General features: G+C 48.5%; 1 protein-coding gene across 1 annotated transcript in view; it reads right to left on the minus strand.

Annotated features, from left to right (window-relative positions):
• Positions 1–14,026: 14,026 nt before the first annotated feature.
• The window catches only part of LOC311311892 (leucine-rich repeat and fibronectin type III domain-containing protein 1-like protein), a gene marked incomplete at both ends in the record, with an annotated part of 18,556 nt that continues 5,082 nt past the window's right edge, over positions 14,027–27,500 (minus strand). Inside the window, one exon of the mRNA XM_084441692.1 lies at positions 14,027–14,585. Within this exon, the coding sequence (XP_084297818.1) occupies positions 14,027–14,585 (559 nt within the window). The remainder of the gene's footprint in view (positions 14,586–27,500) is intronic.

A 27,500-nucleotide genomic window follows, 5' to 3' on the forward strand; every position in this document is an offset into this window, starting at 1 on the left:
TTAGGCCTGGGCCGCCAATATGCGTGCTAATCCCATAGCCGCCGTTAACGGTCCGACTGGCCCCACCCCCTCCTAGCCACATGCAGCCCGTAGCATGGCCTCGTCTAGCGTCCCTACTGTCACGGCGCCAGCCTCCCCCCAATGGCCTCTGGCGTCCTCCCTCCAGCCTCCTCCGGCCCCGCCTCAACCTCCCTTCGGTCTCCGCCAGCCTCCCTCAGACGCTCCCGACATCCCCCCAGTCTCCTCCTCCAGCCTCCTCCTCCAGCCTCCTCCCCCAGTCTCTCCCCGTTCCCCCGGCTTCTCCCGGCCTCCCCCTGTCTGTCCTCAGCCTCCCCCTCTAGCCACGCCTCTCTTTCAACTATTAGCACCATCTCACCTCCATCACAGACCTTCTCTCCCCTTTTCCACCCTCTCTCCCTCCTCCTCACCTCTTCCAGTCCCTCCCTCCCTCCCTCCCTCCCTCTCTTCTATCTCGCAGAACATTGTTTCAGAGGGCGCCCGTCTGCGTCAAACCGGGAGTTTTAACTCCGTGTCACAGTGTTCATGCGCTTGCGGCGTCTGATACAGCGAGGGAACACATCAGCGTGCGGTTAGCTATGTGTGTGTGTGTGTGTGTGTATGAATAGAGACCGAAACAGCGCGTCGATGCACGGTCACAAAGCTCATTAAAAGCAAACGCACCCAGACAGAGACATGGCTCCTTTCACACAGGGGGGCGCTGCAGCCTATCAGCACGCTGACCCTGTCTGCTGGATACACACGCGCTCGCCATCGCTCCTGAGCACAATATATTACAAGGTTAGTCTGGGACTGATGACTGATGAAAGACCCAAAGCAGCTTGTTATTTCGTTTGGGAATGTCTGTGGGGACATGGTGTTTATATCTGACTCCTCTCAAAGCAATTTAATCTCGTTTCTCTTGGTGAAAAGGTGTGTTGTTTAGATTGAGATAAAAAGTAATGTTGACCAAAATTCACACACGCCTCTTTCTCTCTCGCTCACATATGCACAAACACACACACACGTGCGCACGCACACACACCACACACACACACACACTGTGATTCTCCCTGCGATCCCTCTATTAGGCTTAACAGGGAAGCGATGCTTACCTGTCTCTCTCTGATTAGCCTGGGCTCATTAGCGCCTCCCCCAGCTGTTATCATGAGGCCGTCTGGTGACCAGACCTCTCCACCTCCTCGCTTCACGTCCCCAACCAGGATTACTAAGGACAGGCCGTCAATGCTAGACTCACAGAAGAGCAGTCTCAACATGAAGACTGCTGAGTCACTGCATGCTGCGTGTGTGTGTGTGTGTGTGTGTATGTATCAGGCCTGTACTTCCTGACTAGTTTTTAAACCGGCTGGTGATGCTTTTACTGTAACAGCGATACCGGTGCAACAAGGGTTTTATCCAAAAGGATCAGGATTCTATTACCTCTCCATCCATGCTCACAGGGCACATGGAGCGCACACACACACAAACAAACACAAACCTCCCTGGCCCCAAAACAAACTGCAATTAATGAGCAATTAGCTGGACGAGAGGCTTTAGTGCTCCTCCAGGCTTCTAATGACAGCAACAAATCAGCAAAGGCCTCAGTAGCTCGCGACCTACTATACATACTATACATACTATACATACTATACCTACTATACATACTGTACATACTATACATACTATATATACTATACATACTGTACATACTGTAATACTATACATACTGTACATACTGTAATACTATACATACTGTACATACTGTAATACTATACATACTATACATACTGTACATACTATATATACTGTACATACTATACATACTGTACATAATGTACATACTATACATACTGTACATACTATATATACTATACATACTATACATACTGTACATACTATACATACTGTACATACTATATACACTATACATACTATACATAATATATACTACACATACTGTACATACTATACATACTGTACATACCATACATACTATTCATACTATACATAATGTACATACTATACATACTGTACATACTATACATACTGTACATACTGTACATACTATACATACTGTACATACTATATATACTGTACATACTATACATACTATACATAATATATATACTATACATACTATACATACTACAAAAACTTTACATACTATACATACTGTACATACTGTACATACTATACATACTATACATACTGTACATACTATACATATTATACATACTGTACATACTATATATACTATACATACTATACATACTATACATACTAAACATACTGTACATACTATACATACTGTACATACTATATATACTATACATACTGTACATACTATGCATACTGTACATACTATACATACTGTACATACTGTACATACTGTACATACTATACATACTGTACATACTATACATACTGTAGCACATGATGAAAGAACAATATGAGTGATTAATATTCCCAGCAAGAACTAACACACACTTTTTTTCCGATGTCACCAACCTCATATGCCACATCACATACGTTTATCCTCAGAGAGATAGAGAGAGTTCTTTTTCAATAGATTATTTCCGGGTCTGGTGGGAACTGAACACTTTGCTCTCCCAGCCGAGCTGCAGAGTGGAGCTCTTCTGATGGGCGACGCTCATCAATGTTTCAGACGGAGTCACTGGGAAGATGCACTGAAAAGATACCTCTGTTGTCTGACTGAAAACTACATTCTCAGACTTGGTTTAGTTACTCGCTTGATGTCTTCCCCAGTGTTTCATCAATATTTTATTACAGAATTGTTATCATGGAACCAAGTCTTACCAAGGCACTCTTGATCATATAACTAATATTTGATTCCTTGTTTTTATTCTTTCTTTTTTTTTCTTTTTTTTAAAGTTCCCCGATTCATTCTCATGAAACCCACGGATGAAATGTGTCTCGGATAAAAAAAACGACCATACAGGGACCTCCTCTGTCAATAAAAGCGATGTGCCAGCTATGAGGCCTCTAATTCATATGAAATTCATATGATTCATAAATCCAGAGGAAGTTCCATATGAGTTCTAACAAAATACTTATATGGGGAGATATAGTTCACCTTCAAAGAAGAAAACAATCAAGCAGAATTCCAGCCCAGTTCAGCAGCTGAATAGCTTCGCACCCCAATGAAATTGCTTGCTTGTGTGTGTATGTGTGTGTCAGTAGCTGGGGGTCTGGGGCTGGACCAGGGGACCAGGGACTAATCTCTCTATTGTCCCGGCCCAGGTAGGGACCTCGTTCTGGGGATGAAACTCCCCTTGAAGTGGAACACTGCTGGGTGGGCCCGTAACGGCCCTATTTATCCCGGCCAGGCCTGGATAACTCCCTCAGCGCCTCCCTCTCCCTCTCCCTCTCCCCCAGCCTGGCTGTCCCTTTAGCCCCTCCTCCCTCCAGTCCTCCTCCCCCCCAACCCCAGCGTCGCTCACTTCCCCTGAACCACCCTCCCCCCTCCTAGTCCCTTTCCCCTAAAGTCAGCCTCCTCATCCCTCCCCCACCTCCCTATGGATCCCTGTCTCACAGCAGCCCCTCCCCTCCTCCTCCGGCCTACCCCATTGTCACCACCTCGTCCCTCTCCGGGTGTGAGGAGGAGGAGGAGGAGGAGGAGGAGGAGGAGGAGGCAGGGAAGGCAACAGATGTCCCCATAGTGTGAAAAGGCCCCACAGCTCATAAACTAGTCAGCAGGATTTAGAGTGGAGGTGGATCAAAGGGAAAGCCTGGTTGAGCATATCACTACTGCACACACACACACAAACACACACACACACACACACACACACACACACACACACACACACACACACACACACATACGATGGCAAACGCTGCAACACATACATCAACAGATCTACACATTTACTGAAATATATGCCCATGTACCCTCACACTCAGTAGGACGCGGTTCAGAGGCCTGGCTAGAGTCAGGGCTGTGTGTACATGAGGTGTGTGTGTGTGTGTGTGTGTGTGTGTGTGGAATTGCTTCGCACCCCAGTGAACACTGCGTGTGTGTCAGTTCTGGGAGACACAGTGGCCAGGTGATAATTAGACCCAGGTCTCGCGGGTCCGACAATGTGAGGCGGCTGTGCTCCGGTCCATTAGACGTTTCTCTCTCTGCTTCTCTCTCCGCTTCTCTCTCCGCTTCTCTCTTCTCTTCTCTCTCCGCTTCTCTCTCCGCTTCTCTCTCCGCTTCTGTCTCCGCTTCTCTCTCCGCTTCTCTCTCCGCTTCTCTCTCCGCTTCTCTCTCCGCTTCTCTCTCTCCGCTTCTCTCTCCGCTTCTCTCTCCGCTTCTCTCTCTGCTTCTCTCTCCGCTTCTCTCTCTGCTTCTCTCTCTGCTTCTCTCTCCGCTTCTCTCTCCGCTTCTCTCTCCGCTTCTCTCTCCGCTTCTCTCTCCGCTTCTCTCTCTGCTTCTCTCTCCGCTTCTCTCTCTGCTGCTTCTCTCTCCGCTTGGCTCTGCTGCGCTCCGGTCCTCCTCAGTTGACGGGCAAAATAGTAGAGTTGCAAGGGATGATGGGAAAAAGGACAACTTGGAAGAGGAGGAGAATAACCCATGCCTGCCGGCGCGCCCGCACCCGGACAGCCATGTCCGAAGAACAGCTTTTTTGCGCGTGACCCGGCATCATCCGCCCATCATCCGACCCATCATCCGCCAGGCTCTGGAGTCTGTGTGCTCTTCACGTGGCCCCGCCCGGATAACTGAACACGCAGGCCGAGCACACGGCAAGTGACAAACAACGGCTCTGCGATGCAGAGAGATGTCAGAATACCGGCTATTTTGAACGGGCGACAGCGGGTCCTCCAGGCTCTATTTCTCCGGGCGGTCATGTGACGCGACACACGCATAAACACACACACACAAGACACACACACACACCATGCATCTTGATCTAGAAAGGGGAGCCGGGATGATCGGTGGGTCTGACGGGTCCGGGCACACCGGACTCTAACGCCCTACTCTAACGTCCGTGGTGCCCCCCCCCCCCCCCGTGTCCCCCCCCCCCCCCCCGCCTTGGGTCCGTCCCGGTCTCAGCCTCTCAGTGTCACCTCGGAGATGCCTCGCCTGGCTCCTCTGCTGGAAGGAAGTCCTGCTTCCTAGATGTGACACGCCACTGTTCTCTCTCTCTCTCCCTCACTCACAAACACCCCCAGCGCAGGCGCCACTGTTTACCCTACTTGTCCCTGTCAATCAAGCAGAGGAAGCCCGGGGTGTGAGCTTCCGACGCCACGTCTGGCCGACAAGCGCCCGAGGCGTCCGGCTCTCAGCCGAGAGACCCGAGGGCGTCCGGCCGCGTCTGGGGACGGCCGACAGAGAGGATGACAGGAGAGAGGGAGTAACGCCCGAGATGAAAGCGGCGCCGAGGCGTCGAATACGACGCGGAGGAACGGACACGCGTCCAGACCTCAGAGAGACGCTGCGTCCCGGGAGACTTCGTACGCAGAGGAGGAGCTGTGACTGAAATGGGTCGTGATGCAATGAAACAATCCGTGTGACTAAATACCTATTTCGAGGTGCAGAGGAATAATATAAACAATATATTATCCTTGTTGGTATCCTGTCAGAGCGTTCTCCATTGCTCCAAGATGGTGGATAGTACAGCGTGCTCCGCCGACAAACCACTGCTTCTCTATGAAGACATACCAGGAGGGATCGGGGGAAGTAACAGCGTCAGCTCTAGTTAGGGGCGGCTGTGGCTCAGTGGTAGAGCGGGTCGTCCAATGATCGGCGGTTCGAATCCCGGCTCCTCCTGTCCTGTCCACATGTCGAAGCGTCCTTGGGCAAGACGCTAGTTTATCTTGCACTTTGCCATCAGCACTAGATTATGCTCTTAGTCACTTGTTTTAGAGAGAAGATGCACTTGTGAGTTCTGGCAAGTAGTAGTACATTGGCTCTTCCTACGTTAAATGCAATTATTGTTAGTCGCTTTGGATAAAAGCGTCTGCTAAATGACTCTAATGTAATGTAATGTAATGCAAGACACTGAACCCCAAATTGCTGCTAGCGCCTTGCATGGCAGCTGCTGCCATTGGTGTGTGAGTGTGTGAACGAGAGGCCATTGTAAAGTGCTTTGGATAAAAGCGCTATATAAGCGCAGTACAGCTCTCTCCCTCCGTCCTGTTCTCTCCATCTCTCCGTCTTTGCGGTTCCTGTTCTCTCCATCTCTCCGTCTTTGCGGTTCCCGCAAGACGTTCTCTGCACTTTTCTCGTCTCTGACAGGAATAGAATACATGGAGACAGGTCCTCCCAGTTTCACAGAAGTGTGTGTGCATAGTTGAACACGGGTACATGGGTACACGACTAGGTACTGTACATGCATATCTAATATTCCTCTAATCCTCGCCATGGGAGCTGTCAGTCATCCCGTTGTCCTGGGGGAGTGTGGAGGGTGTGGTGTTCACGCTACAGTGTGTCAATAGAGGCATTTGCTGTGAATGTAGAGGACTCTCGCGTAAAGGTGCGTCTTACGCGATTGACCCGTCGTTTTGAACGACGAAGTAGCCTAGATAAAGGTTAGCTTTTGTTGACCCGTCGCTTTGCATGACAAAGTAAACTAGGGTAAGGTTCGATTTGTGTTCTACCTTCCACCTTATTTTCCTGTTTTGGTTTATTTTATGTCTATTTTTATGTGAAGCACTGCACTGCACGTGCATGCATACTCTCTGATGTAAAGCACTTTCAGCTGCATTTATTTGTATGAAAGGTGCTATCCAAATAAAGTAAAAAAAAAAAAAATATATATATATTTTTTAAAATTATTATTATTATTATTATAAACATACGGCAGGTTCTGATTGGACACCAGCAGCCCTGGTTCCATACTGTAGAAGGCACGCCCTCCATGCTCCCCCCGGAGGGAAGGACTGACAGGTCCCAGGGAGGTGGCCAGGGTGTGAAGGGCTTCACACTGAGGAGCGCTCCTCCGCTCCGCTGCAGCTGCAGGATCTTCACAGGGAGGATGACACCTCTACAGCAGGGAGCCGCTATCATCCGTTATCATCCCTGTCAGCTGGAGATGGCCACGGAGACGCCGGAGTGGCAGGGCTGCGCTGAGCACAACCTTCTCTCTGTCTCTCCAGCACCTGCTGATGCGGAATAAAGGGCTTTTAACTGACGCTGAAGGGGGATTGTGATTTTTTATTTTGTTTCATTCATACAAACGTTATCTATGTCGTTGAGGTAGAGGCATCGAGGTGCAGGTAAGCAATCATCTTTCTCGAGGTGATGCATCGTTCTGGAGGTCACCATGACGTTGCAGTTTTAGCCGATGCAATAATCTGCAGCCAGCTGCAGTCTGTCTGATCACACAGTGGAAAGCAGAGGTGAACAGCAGGAGACATCACATGAAAACAGACTCTCTCTCTCTCTCTCTCACACACACACCCACACACACACACACACGCAGTCACACACACACACGCACACAATCACACACACACACACACACACCCACGCAGTCACACACGCACACAATCACACACACGCACGCACACGCAGTCACACAAACACACACACATACACCCCCACACAGTCACTAACGCACAGTCACACACACACGCACACGCAGTCTCACACACACACACGCACACACACATACGTACACACACACGCACACACAGTCACACACACACACACGCACAAGCAGTCACACACACACACACACACACACACACACACACACACACACACACACACACACACTCCCAGGGCATGGAGTTTGTGAGTGAAACATCTTATGTCAGTTAAAATAGGCTACAGGTTATCACAACATCTGCGGTCAGACCTATGACATCTGATATCAGACAGTAGCTCACAGGGAAGCAGGACAAGGGCGCCCCCAAGGGGTGGACAGCGGGTGGCGTGGCCTCCATGGTCAAATTACTGGCCATCCCACTGCCCCCCTCTAACTGACAAGCCCATGCCATTCGATCTTTTCTAAGCATTTTCAAGCATTTCCATCCCAAGATTTTCATTGGCCCCATCTGTCCCCCGCCAGTCCTTCCCCAAACTAATGATCCAGCCCCCCCCAAGATGTCATCATGACTTTATCCCATGCTGATATCAGACTAGGAGCAGGTAGTGTTACTTCAGATCATCCACATCAAAGCCGAGAGGGTGATATGTTTTTCTTCTGGGGTCTCTGAGAGAGGAGAGATGGTGAGTGAGAGAGGCTGGGGAGGAGGCTGAGAGGCTGGGGAGGAGGCTGAGGCCCAGGCCAGGGCCCTTAGTGGCTGAACCACCCAGCTGTTCATTTGCTGACTGAAATGAGACGGATGCCACTCAACTGGGACAACTGGAGTCAATAATGTTGCCGCACATTTTTCAAGAAAAATATTACTTTTATTTCTTTATAAATCCACATATTTGTATCTATGAAAGCATAAAATTCCATGTCAGGTGGGTTTGTTTTTCTTCTTATTGTTGTCTGTTTCATAATTCAAAGGAAACATAGACTACCCAATCAGAGGGAATGGGGGGCGTGTCTCACATACAAACACAAACACAGCCAACATACAGCGAGGGCAGAGGCATGTGGCCATCTTAGAAACCGGCGGAGGGGATTAGCATGGCCTCCGTCTCTTCTGAGTTGACTTTGTGTGCCACTGACTATTGTTATTGAACTGAAATCACCATTTTCACCACCATTAAACAACGAACCGTGACGTTGGCGCTGTAGAGTTTTGTAGCCAGGACAGGAGACCAGCCATACTCCACAGAAAAAAACACTGATTACTCTTCACTCTCTTCCACGACAAATGGTTCTCATTATATTTTGAGTATAGTATTCAGTTGTCCACAAAGAGAGAGAGAGAGAGAGAGAGAGAGAGATACAGTGAGAGAAAGAAGGGGAGAGATAGAGAATGAGAGAGAGAGAGAGAGAGAAAGTCTAAGATTTAAAAGATTATAAAGTGCTCTAATAGTTCTCTGAACAACAGTTAAGATATTGGTGCATCTCTTTGATGTCACTCATGTGTGCTAATGCCTCCAGATCCCAGGAGGGAGAAAAAAAAACACTGTAGTGAAGACGTCTGTTAGCAGATGATTCAAGCAGTATATCCCCATGTCAGTAGACCCTTCAGTTAGCAGATATCTCGGTAGTAGACCTCTGTGTCATCAAATCCTTCCAGTAGCGTTACTCCTTTGATTTATGACTGTCAAAGGGAAGATAGGAGCTGGATTATCAGACTACCGAGCCGAAACACACTGCAATCTGCATCAGCATCCACAGGGTTCGTCAGAGACAGGTAATTCCAAATCAAGAATCCTGCGAGGTCCTCGAGGGTATTCCGTATTCCGTAGAGAGATTGCCAGCGTTCCGTTGAAATGTATGGCATGACCACCCATGTCAGAGATAGGGAGGGGTTTGAACCCATGTTCTCCTACTCCAGAGCCGGGTCCTGGGTAAAATTGCATAAGAGACATGGCGAGCATGGCAGTTCTAAGCCTGGGGACTCCCCTCCTCTGGTATCTACGCTCCGATTGGCTATCATCCCTTGTGTTTGTTCTGTGAATTTTGGGGACAAGAGGCGTGGAGAGAGAAGAAAAAAATTGCATCACTAATACATACAAGCTGATTAAGGAGAACATCTAATGGAATCATGACATTGACAATGTTTGTCGAGCGGTCTGACATGTTCAGTGAAGTTCCAGCTACTTAAACTTTAATACGCAGACCGCAGTCTGGTCCTACTTCACTTGTCACTCCTCCACTGTGACTTGATGCGGCCTTAAGTGGGAACCTGCATATTTCCAGAGAGTGCTATCATTATGGAATACAGAGTAAGCCCTTTTATAGCTGGCTCCTACCTTCAGTTCCTCCTCCTCCCTCCAGCCTTGGGGCCAATGTGTGTGATGTGTAAATCTGAAACAGAGAAGACACACCCACACACACACCCACATCAGTCCCAGGGTGTGTGTGAGAATGAAGCCACCACTACAGGCAGGAACGTGCAGGACTAGAGATCGACCAATAATCTGCTCGTCCGATAATTACGGCAGATATTCACGTTTTGGCGTCATATCGGCTATCGGCTTCATAAAGCGGATATTGCGTCACCAAAGAGCCATATAATGTTGGTGAGTGCTACCGAGTTAATTCAGCTTTCTCTCCTTGTCATTTTGTAAAAATAAAATGTAAAAAAAAGTTTAAAACGTGAATTGGTGATATTGAACCTCGGTTTTAAATATCGTCTATCTGCCACCTCAACTTGGCAACTATTGGTATCGGCCCAAAAAAACGCATGTCGGTCGATCTCTATGCGGAACAGCTAGCGGGAGAGTTCCAGCACACAATCAACCTCTTTCTGAGGCTGAAGAAGGTTCCACAGCTGTGGAAGACCTCCTGCATTGTGCTGGTGCCCAAAAAAGCACACCCCCAGTGTTCTCAGTGACTACAGACCAGTGGCATTGAGAGACTGGTTGTGCGGTTCCTTAGGCCCATGGTGAGCGACTTCCTGGACCCCCTGCGGTTCTCGTACCAGGCCTGAATCAGCGTGGATGATGCCATCATCTATCAGCTCCACAGAGCTTACTTACACCTAGAGAGGCCAGGTAAATGGTAAATGGTAAATGGACTACACTTATATAGCGCTTTTCTACATTAGTGGCACTCAAAGCGCTTTACAATGGCCTCTCATTCACCCATTCACACATACATACATTCACACACCAATGGCGGTAGCTGCCATGCAAGGTGCTAACCTGCTCATTGGGAGAAATTTTGGGGTTAGGTGTCTTGCTCAAGGACACTTCGACATGTAGACAGTCGGAGCTGGGATTCGAACCACTGACCCTTCAATCATTGAACGACCCACTCTACCAACTGAGCTACAGCCGCCCCTACAGAGGCCAGGAAGCACAGTGAGACCACTACACGATGACCTGCATCACAAACTACCTCACCGGCAGGCCACAGTATGTCTGACTGTATGTATGTATCCTATATTAATGCATTATATGTATATATTTAGTTTAATTTTATTTAATCTATTATGTATAAACCCCATTTCCCACAATGAATCTATATGAAACTTTCACTTTTTGAATGATCGATCTATCTATCTATCTATCTATCTATCTATCTATCTATCTATCTATCTATCTATCTATCTATCTATCTATCTATCTATCAAATGAGAATTAATTTTGCCCCCTTCTCTCCTCTCCTCTGTAAATTTTTTTTATCAGAAGCTGTAAATCTGTCCTGACTTAATCCTCTATTCCTCAGCTGGTCTTTTTTCACTTTCATCCCTCTCCCTCCACCTCTCTCAGCACAGACTATAAATCTCGCCTGCTCTTCATCTTGTGTCCTTCTCTATGGTTTTATATTATCCACCCTTTACAGGTGTTCTCAGTGTCTCCCTCTCAGCGACTCTCTCTCTCCTTGCTGATCCGTCTATCCCTGTTTTTTTCTTGTCAATATGTCTCCCTCTGTTCACTGACTCATGTTAGCCCTTGAAATCCTGCCTCAACTTTAATTATATCTTTCTGTATCTTTCTGTCTCCCTTCATCTCTTGCTCCATCTCTCCCCATTCTCTCCCTCCCTCCTTCTCCCTCTCTCTCTCCCTCTCTCTCTGTCTCACACACGCACACGCACACACACACACACACACACACACACACACACAGAGGCGCACTGCTGCGCCATGCGGATCTCTGTCAGCCTCACTGTGTCGCTGCGAGGAACGCTCAGCCACCTGGGAGCGATGTGTCCTGGCTGACATCCAAATGCATTATGGATGCAGAGCTGCAAACGCACACAGACAGCAGGTAGATCAACACTCAGAGCCGACAGGCTGGGGTCCTCAGGGGAGGGCCTGAGACCGTGGGTCGGGGGGGGACGCGGACGCCCGTAGCAGATAGCTCAACTGAGGCCTAGAGGCTTGACTGGGGGCTGGGGGGAGGGTGGGGGGGTGAGTCAAACACTGCTGTCCTCCTAGCGTTCAGTACATCGTACGGCCACTAGGGGCCAGTAGTGCACTTGTGGCTGCCGCGCTGTCTGCACTGTCACCCTCAGCTGCACTGTGAGCGAGCTACTGTCCCTCCTCAGCTCTCCCGTATGACAAATGGCTGCCCTCTCCCCGTAGTCCCAGCTTTCTATTCATGGGGCCAGCACACTGTGGGAATGCACCGGTGTTTGTGTGTGTGTGTGTGTGTGTGTGTTTGTGTGTGTGTGTGTATGTGTGTGTGTGACCGAGAAAAGGCAGACATTAAAGGGTCTGGGGGACAGTGTTTAAGTAGATATGCTGCAGCCCAAGGCCACACTGAGGTAATTTGTATTGGGAAGCAACAGGTCTGTGTGTGTGTGTGTGTGTGTGTGTGTGTGTGTGTGTGTGTGTGTGTGAGTGTGTGTGTGTGTGTGTGTGTGTGTGTGTGCACAAGAGACAGTGATTGCAGCTCCGAGCTGCAGATACTAAATGCAGAAGGAATACACGTGCTAGACAGCGGGTAAGAGAGTTTGGATGGGAACCACAGGAGTCCCACTCAGCAGGGAGGAAGGGGAAGACAGAGCGAAGGAGGAATGGAGAGAGAGATAGAGGGAAAGACGGCGTTATAGACAGAGGGAAGGAAAGACGGAGGAGAGGGGGAAATTAAAGGGCTTTGGGCGTGGCAGAACGGAGAGAGAGAGAGAGAGAGGTTCACATGGCGGAGGATAAGGGAACCGAGCAGGCTTTAGACGGAGGACGGGAAGATCCCCTTCCCCTCACCCTAACGCGGGTCTGTATCCTTTTCCTACCCCCTCCCTACCCCAACCCCTGCCTCTATCTGGGCCCAGGCACAATCACGCACACACAGACATACACCAGTGTTTGCCATGTCTCTCCTATGATGTTATTAGCCTCTCTTACTCTGAAAATGTAATTTAATGTTATTTATTGCTTTATAAATGTTCTTAGCCGGTAGACAAACATACTCCTGGAGCTTGCTCGATCGCCTTGTTGAGAGGGGTCAGGGATTTTTTTTTTAAAGCTCACTTATCTGGTCCCCGGGTGATTACTGTTTTTTTTGCTTCCCTCTGGAATATGTAGGGGTGGGACGTCTGCCCACCTCCCTTGTTCTCTGTAAAGCGCATTGTGTTGCCTCTGGGTATGAAATGCGCTATACAAATAAAGCTTTTATTGATTGATTGATTGATGGACACAGAGATGGGGGGAAGGTTGGGTGAAAGGGGGGAGGGATGAAGGGAGGGATGAAGGGATGAAAGGATGGAGGGATGAAGGGAGGGATGGACGGATGAAGGGAGGGATGAAGGGATAGAGGGATGAAGGGATGGAGGGATGAAGGGAGGGATGAAGGGATGGAGGGAAGGATGAAGGGACGAAAGGATGGAGCTAATGATGAAAGGATGAAAGGATGGAGGGAGGGATGAACGGATGGACAGATGGAGGAATGGAGGGAGGGATAGAAGGATGGAGGGATGGAGGGAGGGAGGAATGGAAGGATGGATGTAGGGGGGGAGGGATGGAGTAATCGAGCTCGTCGTCCTTTATTGTTGTACTGCTGTGTGATTTTACGATGATTTCATATTCCCATCAGCCCCAGCTGGCATGCTGGCACACAGCTGTATCTGTAAAGGACTGGTTCAGTGGAACAGTTTAACAGTATTTAGCGCAGCCATTGCATTGACTAAGCGCTGCCCCCTGGAGAGACAAGACCCTTGAAATAGTTCCTACACACACACACACACACACACACACACAGACACATACACCCACAGTCGCATATGTACACATTTCTAAATGACACATGAAACGAAATCAGTGGGAAGCCAGTTTGTGTCTCCACTATGGAGAAAAAAATATGGAGACCGAGCAAAGCTCCAATGGAACTGTCTCTACTCAAGTCGACACCTCCGATTGGCTGAACGTTGACTGACAGGAGCCACTCACCTATGAGAGACGAGACTCCTTGGTAAGGCAGAGCAAATAAAAAGGGCTGGGGTTGGTGTGGGGGTGGGGGGAGGTGGGTAGGGGCAGGACAAGGGGGGCGTGGCACATCCTGTGTTATTGCAAGACCGCGTCGCTCTCCTTCCGGCCATACTCCGGGTTCAAGTCCACCACCGTGGTTCCCTTCGGCGCTGGCCCGAACCCCCCCTCGCACCCCCCTGGCCCCTCCTGGCCCGGCCTGTCCTGCGGGGGGTGCGGCTTGCCGGCCGAGCCCGAGCCCGCGGAGGACGAGGGGCGTAGCGGTGGCGCCCCCCCGGCCCCGCCTGCCGCCTGGCCCCCGTTGGTCTGGGAGCACACGTTGCTGACGTGCGCCGCCTTCTGCTTGTAGTGGTTGCTGTGCAGCTTGTACTTCATGAGGAGGATGAAGATGAAGACGAGGACGGACGCCACGATGATGCCGCCGATGATGATGATCATGGTGCCGCCCAGGAAGTGGTCTCGTATGGAGTGGCAGCGGCCGTACTCGCGCTCGGTGGTGAACGCCACGCAGCCCACCAGGCGCGTGCCCGTCAGGGCGGTCACGCCGTCATCGTACACCGCCAGCACGCACAGGTCGTAGTCGCGCGACCCCGCCAGGTCGCTGAGCAGGAAGAGCTTGTGAGAGGCCGGGATCATCCTGGAGTGTGTGTATGTGTGTGTTTGGGGAGGGGGGCGTATGGGGGTGAGAGGAAAGGGGGAGAGGAAGATGTTGGGAGGGAAGAGGGAGAGAGGAGTAGGGAGGGGGGGTTGGAGGAGGGAGAGAGGAGTAGGGAGGGGAGGAGGTAGGAGGGAGAGAGGAGTAGGGAGGGGGGGTTGGAGGAGGGAGAGAGGAGTAGGGAGGGGAGGAGGGAGAGAGGAGTAGGGAGGGAGGGTTGGAGGAGGGAGAGAGGAGTAGGGAGGGGAGGAGGTAGGAGGGAGAGAGGAGTAGGGAGGGGGGGTTGGAGGAGGGAGAGAGGAGTAGGGAGGGGAGGAGGTAGGAGGGAGAGAGGAGTAGGGAGGGGAGGTTGGAGAGGGAGAGAGGTAGGGAGTAATTAAGTAAGTAGAATTTATTCATAGTACCTTTCAAAGATACAGAATCACAAAATGCTTCACAGTATTGAACAAATAGCTGTAAAAGAGACAACACAGTGCCTAAGAACGAGAAATATCACCACTGTGCAGAAAAAAGGATAAAAGTTCCAAACACAGACGATGATGGACAAAAATCAGAGTGAATACAATCAAATGGCACACTTAACCGCACCAAACCGAACCAGTTAAACGGCTGTCTGAATAAAAAGGTTTTTGGCTCGCTTTTTGAAGGTCTGACAAGAGTCTAGGGATCGCAATGATAAGTGGAGAGCATTCCACACTTTTGGTGCAATAGCTTGAAAAGGTTGGAGTGCCCGGGGGTTGAGGCGGATAGAGAGAGATGTTATCGATGGAATGATAATTTGAGGAGAAATTTGAAAATGGAGGTTCGGTGGTGGCAGTGAACCCATCAACCTCTACTCTTAACTCAGTGAGATTACATTTAACCTTGAGCTGCTCCAGAGAGACACACACAAATATACAGACATACACACACACGCACACACACACACACACACACACACACACACACACACACACACACACACACACACACACACACACACACACACACACACCTTCGGCAACTTGTTGTCACTCTCTGTCTGACACACACACACACACACACACACCAACCCCCCCCCCCCACACACACACACACACACACACACACACACTCAGGGACACACAGAGGTGTGTGAATGTGTGTGAGGAGGCCTACATGTATTATTCAGATGACACGCTCCCCATCCCATTGTCCCCAGCCGGGTTAGTTCAATTTATCAACCTGGGTGGCGGGGTGACGAGATGGGGAGTCTGGAGGCCGGCCACGCCCGCGGGCGAGCTGGAGGGTCTGCGGGTTGATTGGGGGTGTGACAGCATGTTCATTAAACATTTCTCCTGTGGTCACCAGAGCTGGGAGGGAGGGAGGGAGGAGGTGGGGTTGCTCTAGGCTAAGGTCAACCCTGCTCTGTGTTGAACCGTGGGCTCACGGTTTGCCGATTGAAGATGCCGCCCGTGGTGGCTAGCTGTCCCACTATATTGTTTGCTGTTGCCCTGTTTCTGTTACTTTGTGTCTGTCGAGATGTGTCTGCTCTACTGGTTCATGATCACCAAGCTCTCCTTAACATCAGAGCTTCATCTGAGACGTCATGGCTGTCTAATCGCCCTTTGCTGGATGGTGATCTACAAGCATTCCCCCCCTCCCCTGTGCTGTCGGACGTCCCAGCGTACCTGCGCCACCTGCTGCACGTCCATCCCCGACGGGAGCGCTGTCTTGCGCCTTCCCCCCGAAAAAAGCGCCTTAGAAGACGTGGAAAACGAGGTGGCGTGCTCGTCTGTCTCAAGGCCTACCTGTCAGCCTGTTGTGCGATCGTTCCACGACTCTCCTTCTCTCCTGTTACCCGGCATCTAAGAGGTCGGTGGATCCGCCCCGTCTTCCCGGAGCCCTCACCTCTGTTGTCCCCGGTGATTGAACCCTCTAACCCCGCTCTCCTGTCAGCCTTGGACCGGAGCCTCGGCTGTGGCGTTCGCCATGGCAATCTCCGCCCGCTGAGACGCGCCGCAGCCCCGGCCAGCCCAGAGCGGAACATTTGTTTGGCCCTGCTAAACGCTAGGTCTATAATAAACAAAACTTTTCTGCTGAATTACTTTTTCACCTCTCGCACCTTGGACGTTATGTTTGTGACGGAAACGTGGATCCATGCTGGCGAGTATACCCCCTTCTCTGAACTCCTTCCTCCTGACTGCTCTTTCTTCAGCTCGCCCTGCACCACGGGCAGTGGTGGGGGTATAGCTTCAGTGTTCACATTCACTGTCCTAGCCTGTTTATAGTTACTGTAGCTTTGAGTTGCAACTATTTGAACAGAACTTGTCCTCTCCTGTGCTCTGCGCGGTCATATATCGCCCACCGAGATACAACAAAGACTTTATAAATTACTTTGCGGACTTTCTGTCGGGGATTATTGTTAAATATGACAACATTTTAATTTCTGGCGATTTCAATGTTCAAGCCCACACAGTTGCTAGGCCTATCCCAGACCCTACTCCTTCTCCGTGACCTGCTGTTCTCGACCAGTTTGAGCCTGTGTCCCTTCCCTTTCTCTCCGAGGTAGTCAAGCATCTGTGGCCTACAAACTGCCCCACAGACAGCATTCCCTCTCACCTCTTCAGGGACGTTTTTGACTCAGTCAGAGCTAGTGTGTTGCTTTTGGTCAACACTAGCCTCAGCTTAGGATGTGTCCCTGTTGCCTTCAAACATGCTGTGGTGCAACCTTTAATCAAAAAGAAAAAATATTCATGCCTCCACTCTCTCAAACTTTAGGCCCATATCTCAGCTACCTTTCCTATCTTAGGCTCTGGAGTGAGTAGTCTATACCCAGCTGCAGTCCTTCTTAGCTAAGCATAACATCCATGAGAAGTTCCAGTCTGGCTTCAAACCGAGACACAGCACTGAAACTGCTCTGCTGAGAGTTTTTAACAATTTGATTTTAGCTGCTGATTCGGATAGTCCTGCCGTCTTGATGCTTTTAGACCTGACAGCCGCTTTTGATACTATGGACCATGCGATCCTGATTCAACGCCTCAAGCAATCTGTGGGCATCACAGGATCTGCCCTAAGTTGGTTGAAGTCCTATCTGACCGATCGGAGCTTCTCAGTGCAGTTAGGACATTTCCCTTTCGCTACCACCACTCTGACCTGTGGAGTCCCTCAAGGTTCCATCCTGGGCCCCATCTTATTTTTACTCTACATGCTGCCCCTAGGCTCTATTTTTGGAAAGCACAGAATCTACTTCCACTGCTACGCTGACGATGTCCAAAACTATCTGCCCCTACGGTCCAAAAGCAAGGACTGTATGCAGCCATTACTGGACTGCTTGAGGGACATCAAGTCTTGGATGAGCTCTGACTTTCTAAATCTTAATGAGTCCAAGACCGAGATCATCCTTTTCAGGGGACACGTTCCCTCAACATGCTCTGTCGATGTCCTGGGCCCCTTGAGCTCCAACATTCGTTCGTCTGTGAATAATCTTGGGGTGGTTTTTGACCCTGATTTTAAATTTGATAAACAGATCAGTGCTGTAGTAAAGACAAGATTTTTTCAACTGCGTCTCCTAGCTAAAACCAAGCCCTACTTCTCTGCTACTGACCTAGAGAGGGTGATCCATGCCTTCATCACTACTAGACTCGACTACTGTAATGCCATGTATGTTGGCATGGATCAGTCTTCCCTCAGCCGCCTACAGCTTGTACAGAATGCTGCCGCTTGCCTACTCACAGGCAAGAAAAAGCGTGACCAGATCACGCCAGTCCTAGCCTCTCCACTGGCTCTCGGTTCACGTTCACATCAATTTTAAACTCTTGCTAATGGTTTTTAAAGCCCTAAATGGCCTGGCCCCTCTGTACCTCTCCGAGCTCCTGCATCGCCACACCCCAGGCAGCCTTAAGGTCTTCGGACCAACTGCTGTTGGAGGTGCCTAAAACTAGACTTAAGTCTAGAGGCGACAGGGCCTTTGCGGCGGCTGCCCCCAGGCTATGGAAAACCAAGTTCTGTCAGTGCTCCAACTTAACGTCGAGGGCCTCAACACCGCCAAACTCGAAGTCATCAGACATCTCGCCGATTCCAATAAGGTAACAGCTGTTCTCCTACAAGAGACACACTGGGGGCCAAATCCACAAAAGGATTGCACGGCTTTTGCGGTGGCAAACCCCGTGCAAATTAGACAAAAGCCACAAAGCACACGCAAAGGGGGGAAAGCATTGCAAACTGCACCGATGAGCAAATAGCTCCACGGCTGCGCCAGGCTCATTTGAATGTATGTAAATTAGGTACTTCCATGCAAAATTGCCCCAAATAAGCCTTGCGTCTAATCCACAAAGACCATGAGCTAACTGCCACACACGGTTAGGGAGGTGCAAATATCGCTTTCGAAAAGCTGGTATTAACTGCAGCAGTCAGCGCGCACTCTCTCCTTCTGTCTCTCCTCAGAACTTGTGAAGTTTGAATGATATTGAATTGATATTGAATGATATTAAGGGCGAGATATATATAGAGGTGGAATTTAAAAATAAGTTCTGTCAGCTGCGATGCACAGAAACTAACAACTGATATTTTCTGCAAAAAAGTGCGGTCTGTCGTTTTCATTATGATCCAATCGGTGTTCTGAAATATGGATAAAAGCTTGACACATTGGGGAAATAAGATACGACTATATCCAAGATCTTATATCTATATACAAGAACAAATGTAGGCTACAAAAACATTGTAATATCATCAATAAGGCAGACTGGGGCGTAGCTTAAAACTTAGAAGGATCTGGTTTAATGAATCGCCCAGCGGCAGGGACGTAGGTAGGCTAACACCGACTCCCAAAATCAAACATACAGTAGCTCAGGAAGAGCAAGGAGGAACGCCCACCTACAGTTTTATATCCCACACAGAGCCCGCTCCCCTCCCTCTACAACCACAACCCGCACACACCAACACACAAACAGCAACAACATTATAAACACGGGTCGCTACAATATGATATGATATTTTCTGATTATTGGTGAAGTGCAGTAGGCGTTCATTTCGTAGGCTATCACGTTTCATGCAGCTCTCCCATCTCTCGCTGACTGAAACTTCACTAACCCTGTCGTTTCCATTCTGTGGATTTCTACAGTAGGCCTAACAGTAGACTAAAAAAGGAAAAATAGAATTAGGGCCAAAAGTTCTATTTACAGCCACGAAAAGCAAGCAAGGCTGAACCAAGTGATGTGTTTTTTATATCCAATCGAAATCCAAATCCAACTTTATGCCAAACCAGAAAAATATAAAGACAAAAAAATAAACCAGCTAAATTCTCTTACCTTTCCTCAGTAGTTGTAGCTTCCTTGTTGCTTGTTTGTTGAACTTCCTGAGTAAACAACCCTTCCAGTCTTTTTCCCCAAATTGTTTTGTAAGATCTATTTCAAACGCGTTTTTAAAGCGTTTTAATCACTTCCCGTCTACAGTGAGAGGTTCAAATCTAATAAATACATCTCTTGACAAATCAGATGTATCTCTCACCAATATTTTTGTTGTTTTTGCTATTTTTCTATAACATTAGTGTAATGTTACATTAAACTTACAGTAAAGTCTGGGTAAGTCTGACCAAGCCCCCTCGTATTGCCGGGTCCAAAGGGATCATGGCAGCAGTTATTGTAGCCAGACGAAGGTACCGTCATGCCAGGCGAGCGCAAGAACGCGTTCATGGCTAGTTGCAATCATGGGCGCAAATTGCACACAGTTGGCAAATATGTGGCCGTTTGCCCGAGCATATCATTAGAGCAAAATGTTTTGTGGATATCGTGCTAAACTGGAGCAGATTGCTGTTGCAATCGCTGTGCAAAATATCAAGCTATTAGCGGGAGCAATCCATTCTTTGTGGATTTTGGCCTGGGTTTCCGACGACAACCTCAAGCTGCCTGGGTTCCTCCTCGCTGGGTCCATCCACAGCAAGAAGCATGGAATGGCAACCTTTGTCCGGGATGGATTACACTGGTCAGCCACCAGCCAATCTCCACCTGGCTGCAACATAGAGTCACTGGTCACCAAAATCCAAGATACATCTGTTGTGAATGTATACAGCGCTGACTGTATCATCACTCCCATCTGTGCCTGCTCCCGCCATATATGCAGGTGACTTCAACTGCCAACATACAGATTGGGGTTACAACCACACATCACAGGATGGTGAGACGTTGAGTGAGTGGGCTTCTAACACTGAAGCACTGCTGCTCTTCGACCCAAAAGAGCACCCAAGCCTCTTTTCTGCATGCTGGAACTCCTACACCAACCCAGACCTGGCCTTCGTCATATGCCGCAGCAACGACCTGAAACCAGAGAGATGTGTCTTGGACAGGTTCTATTGTTCACACCACCAGCCATCCATCATCAAAGTACCATCGCTGGTGCAGCCGGTAGCTGGCAAACCAGTCAGGAGATGAAACTTCAGGAAGGCCAATTGGCAGTTGTTTATGGCAGAAACAGAAAGAAGAACTGCTGGTCTCCCGGATCCAGAAGCAGCTGATGTGGACGCTGCATACGCCGCCTACTATAAAGTCCTCCTAGGTGCAACAAAACACAACATCCCATGTGGCTACAACAGGAACTACATCCAGGGCTGGGATGAGGAGTGCAGCAGCCTGCTGCGCCAACACCAGCAAGCAAGCTCCAGGGAAGAAATGGACGCAACAGCAACAACCCTACTGCAGAAGCTGGACGACACCCGAAGGACCAGGTGGACTGAAGTGGTGGAATCTATCGACTTCACCCACTCTAGCCGGAAGGCGACCATCAACCTGCTCTCAGGGAGAAAAACAATGCCCCACAGGTGTCCAGTGACAGCAGATGCCATAGCTTCCCAGCTCCTGAAAAATGGCCGCTTCCCAGATGCAGACAAAAACACGACTGACCTCGTGTGAGGTATCTTCTGTCTCCAGGGCAGCCAGCGCCGATACCAACCTCTCAGGAGACTTCACAGCAGCCGAACTAAGTGCAGCGAGTTTGTCATACACCAAAGTGCAAGAACATCTCGCTGGCTATGCTCATTCTTTTCATTATGCTTCTGGAGGTCCAAGCTCCCAAAGACCTGGTGCCGTGCTTACGTCATAGCCTTGCCAAAGCCGAACAAACCTGCCAAAGACCCAAAGTCCTACAGGATGATCCACAGCCGCATCGAGCCAGTGGTGGACCCACAACTCCCACCAGAACAAGCCGGCTTCCACCGAGGCAGGTCAACAGTGGATCAGGTAACGCTACTCACTCAGGACATCGAAGACAGCTTTCAGGATAACGAGAAAGCTGGAGTAGTATTCCTGGACCTGACAGCCGCATATGACACTGTCTGGCACCGTGGACTACATCTGAAACTGTTGAAGACAATCCCGGACCGGCACATGGTGAGGTTCATTATGGAGATGCTATCGAACCATAGCTTCGCCATACAGACTAGTGATGGCCAGACCAGTAGGCTCCGAAGGCAGAAGAACGGTGTCCCACAAGGCTCCGTCCTCTCACCAATGTTGTTTAACATCTACATTCACGACCTGCCGGATACAACATCTAGAAAGTATGCCTATGCGGACGACTTGGCCATCATGCTTCGACAGCCAACATGGAAGGCGATGGAAGATGGCCTCAACCGAGACATGGGCATCCTAGCAGACTACCTTGAGAAGTGACACCTTCAGCTCAGCGTAGGCAAGACAGTGTCTGCAGCATACCACCTCAACAACCGGGAAGCAAAAAGGGAACTGGACGTGTGTGTTGGCAACAACCGTCTGGAGTTCCATTGATTGACCGACACAGTCCTACAAGCAACACCTGGATGGAGTGAAGGCCAAGGTAACAGCAAGGGTCTCGCTCATCCGCCGCTTGGCGGGTTCGACTTGGGGAGTGAAGTAGTTTTGTGCTGTTTTAGACATAATTCACTATTGCTAACGTGAACTTCAGCTTCTGCCACAGTAAGCGAGAATTGTACTATCTGACCTGCTTAGGCCGCAGTGAGTAGAAAGTGTGTATATTTAAATAGCCACACTGAAGTCTGACCTAATAGGGAACTTTCCTGGCAGCATTTATACTGACCAGTCTTTCACTAAGTAGTACCAGCAGGTGCAATTGCACAACCAGACACTGGACACTCCATAGCCTAGAAGGTTCCGGTCGTCCTGCGTACGGTTTAATTCTGGCCTGGGGGTGTGACCAAATGACCATATTGAGCACGATTGCATTCTTCACCCAGACATGATTTGTCTCATGACCTAGTTAAAGAACTTCTTAAGGGGGAACTACAAAATGTTAGCTTAGCTTAGCTGCTGCTCTCTTCCTGCTGCTTTCTTCCCTAAATGCTCTGGCTTCCGCCTTCCACTCTGCTACGACAACAACAATGTAATGTATGTACTCTAGGCTAGAGTCTAAAGCTCGAGGCTAATTTGTAACAGCTACTACAATGCTTATTGTTTAATAAACACCAGCGTCTGTGACAGCTTCTGGAAAACATCTGTCTGGAACTGAATCCATTTAAATCAAAACATGGCGTCGTTGAGGCAGGATTGAACTGAGCTGACCAGCCAGGACTCTGGAGGATCCATGTATCTGCACGGGGCTGCCTACCAAGGTAGGCTAAGCAGTTTTGTCTTGGTAACAGTATCCCTGTGCGGATGGGGGGACCTTCCCGGAGCCCTTAAGGGTTGAAAAGCTCATCAATAAAGGACCAGATCTAAATTTATGATAAAATCAGTGAACCAGACAGGATGTTGGGTGTAAGCCATGCATGACGTAGCACACTAACAGAGTGTTAAATGGTGTTTTAATGTTTTAATGTTGCATGCCACATAAAAGTCACTTGGGAAAAATAAAACAGGACACCAGCTTATTTAGAAAGAATAAATGGCCTCGGTTCTGTCAGAATAAGACAAAGGACTTGACATTTCCCTTAATGAATGTGTTTAAGTGCAAAAGCAAAAGAATGGTGTGGACCGACTGCAACTGTGACTTTGAGCCAGAGACTAGGCTTGCACTAAACTTAATTTGAGCGTGAATTAAATAGTATTCCCAGAAATATAAAGGTTTCAGTCAGAAGAATTAGGGAAACCCCCAGGGCTGTCCGCAAAAATAAATTGTGACTGTGTCCTAGAACAATAAATGGTGCTCTCACTGCCCCCCCCCCCCCCATTTTTCTGCAGGGGGGGGGGGGGGGCTGGCAGAAATGACATGGAGATGACAGATGATATGGAAATAATATAGGCCGCGCAAACCTATGTTCAATAGTTAAGCCCCGAAAAAGACAGTGAGACACCATTAACGATAAAGATTAATTGGCAAAGTGTGGCCGGCGAACCACAATGTTAACACATTGGAGAATGAACATAGTTGAATTGCTGGAATGTCACAAAAAAAAAAATATATATATATATATATAAAAAAAAGAAGTAGATAAAAAATCTCAAAGTGGCTAAAGTGTCTTTGTATGCTAATGTTGTACTGTTAACAATGCTTTAACACCGCTGAGAACATGCTACGCTAATATTGCTGTAACAATAACCTTGTAAAAAGAGAAGCCAGCTGGTCTGGTAAGAACTAAAATGACGATTAAGAGGTGACCAGAGTTTTGGAGATGAGGAGCTTTGAACTAACTCTGACCGCTATTCAATGACAATCTGTAACAATAGCAGTTTGATTGGTCTTGATAAAATTGAAATGCTAAAATATGGTGTAATGTATTTTGGAAGTGGTACGGCTAACCAAGAGCAAGTGAAATTATGTATTAATGCTAAAATAACATTTTGAAAGTTGCTTCTCTGACTGTATAAGAGGCGGAGTGAGAGAAGGGGAAAGCATCTTTCCTGTGCCTGGTGTGTGTGTGAAGGAGCCACTAGGCTATTAATAGAACAGCACAAGGTGGGGGACCTTACACCTCACGCTCTCCCGCTCACACACACTCAAGAGTATATCAAAGACACATACAGTACTGTAAAAAAGGAATCCAGTTAAATAGCACCATTTCTCCAAACACAGACCAAAATCTTAAAACATACAGATGAGTACGCAAGTCAATTATAACTCAAAAGAGCCTTGTGTGAAAAACACTTGTATGGAATGAATTGAAACAGCTAACTGAGAAAGGTATAAGGATGAATCATATTGTATATAATACAATAACTATGGTTAGTTGTTAGTTAATCATGATATTAGACTATTGTGCCTGCAGATCTAAATATCCTGAATATATTATTTAAAACAACAAGAACCTGCTAATGATAACTGAGCCAGTACTGTCTGCAATAATGAGTTTTGTCTCCCCAGACAGTCAGGAATGCTGTTGTGACATCTGGAGTGACCGTCACCTGGTGTAAAGGCATCCATTATTATGAAGAGAGCTACACACAATGTAATTCCACAAGTGGAATGTAAAGAGGACATGTGTGCTGATAGCCCAGAGAGTGAGATCTATTGTTGAACTAATTAATGTCGTTATAGAAGGATGCCATGTGACCTACTGACAGTACCTGAGGGAGACATACTGGCAAGTTTTAAAATTGGAATACCTGAATCTGACTTGAGACGAAGTTGTGAAGGAGAACTGACATCTGCGCGTCTACCTACGTCAGTTGATTGACCACCTGTAGTAATGGCGTGCGGATTTAAGACATTTCCAACCAGTGACCACGCGGTAAATCGCCTGGTTGCCATTGACCGTTCCATGTCCTCCATCTTGCAGGCCCGTAGGGAGGCTCGTTATTAAGTTCCTGATCAAAACTTTAGTAATACGACACCGCTGTTTAAAATCTGTCAGTGTATTTTACCTGCAGGATGGACGAGGTGCGGCGTGGTGGACCGGCGGTGCGGGTCAAGCGGGTGACACACCACCGAAAACATGACAAGAGTGGTCGATTTGGGGAGACTGGGATCTGATGCTGCCGCAGCCCTTTGGCAGCTGGCCATGTCACGGACCCCAACTCCGCCTGATACCACCCTTTACCGTAAGAAATGTATCTCCTGACTGGAGAGATATTTCTAGGACATCCAATACTACTACATCCAATAGTTAACATGGGTTTAAGTGAAATGGAAAGAGTGTTACCTTTTCTTTCAGCAATGTCTCTCAACCCTGGATACGACCTAGCAACCAAACAATGAGCCTAGCAACCCAAACTAGCTAATTCCATAGTCTACTGTACCCATATATCTATGACTGTAGCTACCTGATATTGCTAGATAGCAATGAGCGAAGTGTAGGCTACTGCATATTTGCTGTGCAACATATAAATCGTCCAGCTGTCAAACCTAGTTGCCAACAAACTATGTATGATAGCCAGACACCTGATTGTCCTCAACTCCAAAAGTATTATTTTCATGTCGTGGTATATTACTGTCAGTCATATCTTACCTTCATTGTGAGTTGATTTGCAAGGACGGGATGTGTCATATCATTATGTGAAGCAACAGGGTATTAGAATCCAGCAATTGCCTCTTCACACTGTGATATATTTGGATGCCTTATGTATACTGTAAATGAATAAACGAGGCGGAGACCATTTTCCATACGTCTGGCTTCTTTTACTGCAACTCTCAGACTGACGTGACAAAATCATATCTGGCTACTACAAAGAATGTGACGTAGCCTACAACTGACAGTGATAGGCTAATGTTATAACATGAAGTGAAAAAACAGTTTTTGATTGGGGGACAGTGAGGTGTCTGGCTATCATAAAGAGTTTGTTGGCAAATAGATTTGACAACTGGACAATGGATGCGTTGCACAGCAAATATGCAGTATCCAACACGTTGTTCATGGCTAGCTAGCAATGGTACAGCAGGCTATGGGATTAGCTCATTTGGGTTGCTGTCATAGCCGGCGCATTAATTTAGATCGGTAATTAAACTTCAGCCGAACTACGTGTGTGTATACACGGTTTTAACGCACGTCTGCTGGCCAATGAGAAAAGAGTACTAACCCAGGCCATGGTATAAAACTACATAAAAAAACTAAAAATACACCCCTACACTCCACTTGTCCTTGACACAGTCAGGGCCATATTCCAACTCTCTTCTAGCACAACAGGTGGCATATGAGGTGAAACTTTTATGCAGACATATTACAATTTCTGCAGAAGATGATAGCAGTGGACCACAGCCAATGAAAAGGTTGTTTGATGTCGGGGCCAGGGCAGCGGGGGGGGGGCTAGGAGAAGGCTACGGGATGGCATGCAGTCATCATTAGCGGCTAGGCTCGGTTGCTCACTAAAGCTCCTGGAAACATCGTTAGTGTGTCTGTGTGTGTGTGGTCTAGTCTTACGGGAGCGTACCGGGGTGTGAGGGAGAGGTCGTTAGGGTCAGGAGATAATAGGCCCAGGTGTAGAGTGTTCAGATGGGGCCACAGTCAGGTCCTCTGGCCCAGCTGTGATACATGGACCTGGGGCGGGAGGCTCTGGTCATCATTAGAGAAGGGGCGAGGGATGGATGGATGGCAGAAGGTGAAGGTGATGGTTAGGGGATGGAGAGAAGGATGGAGTAAAGGAGGGTAGACTGTGTGTGTGTGTGTGTGTGTGTGTATGTGTGTGTGTGTGTGTGTGTGCCTGTCCAGTCCATCAGTTTTCCCATTGGCATAGTCCTTGTCACCAGTTTTCCACTCTGTCACTTCTGAGGAGAGGAACCTGAAGCAGGTTGGGAGGTGGCTTGTGGCGGCATGGAGGGGCAGAGTGCTGACAGAATGGGAAGAGTTTGGGGGTAGGTGGAGGACACAGTGTGTGTGTGTGTGTGTGTGTGTGAATGTGTGCGTGTGCATATGTTAATGTCTTGTGTGCCGCAGTGTGTGTGTGTGTGTGTGTGTGTGTGTGTGAGTGTGAGTGTGTGCGTGAGTGTGTGCGTGTGCGTGTCCACGTGTGTGACAGTGAGTGGGTGTCAAATTTTCTCATCACCTGCTGTCTATAATAGCTGGTGTGATTCTGCATAATT

Source organism: Borostomias antarcticus, assembly GCF_949987555.1.
Source record: "Borostomias antarcticus genome assembly, chromosome: 1".
In the NCBI taxonomy this organism is placed as follows: domain Eukaryota; kingdom Metazoa; phylum Chordata; class Actinopteri; order Stomiiformes; family Stomiidae; genus Borostomias; species Borostomias antarcticus.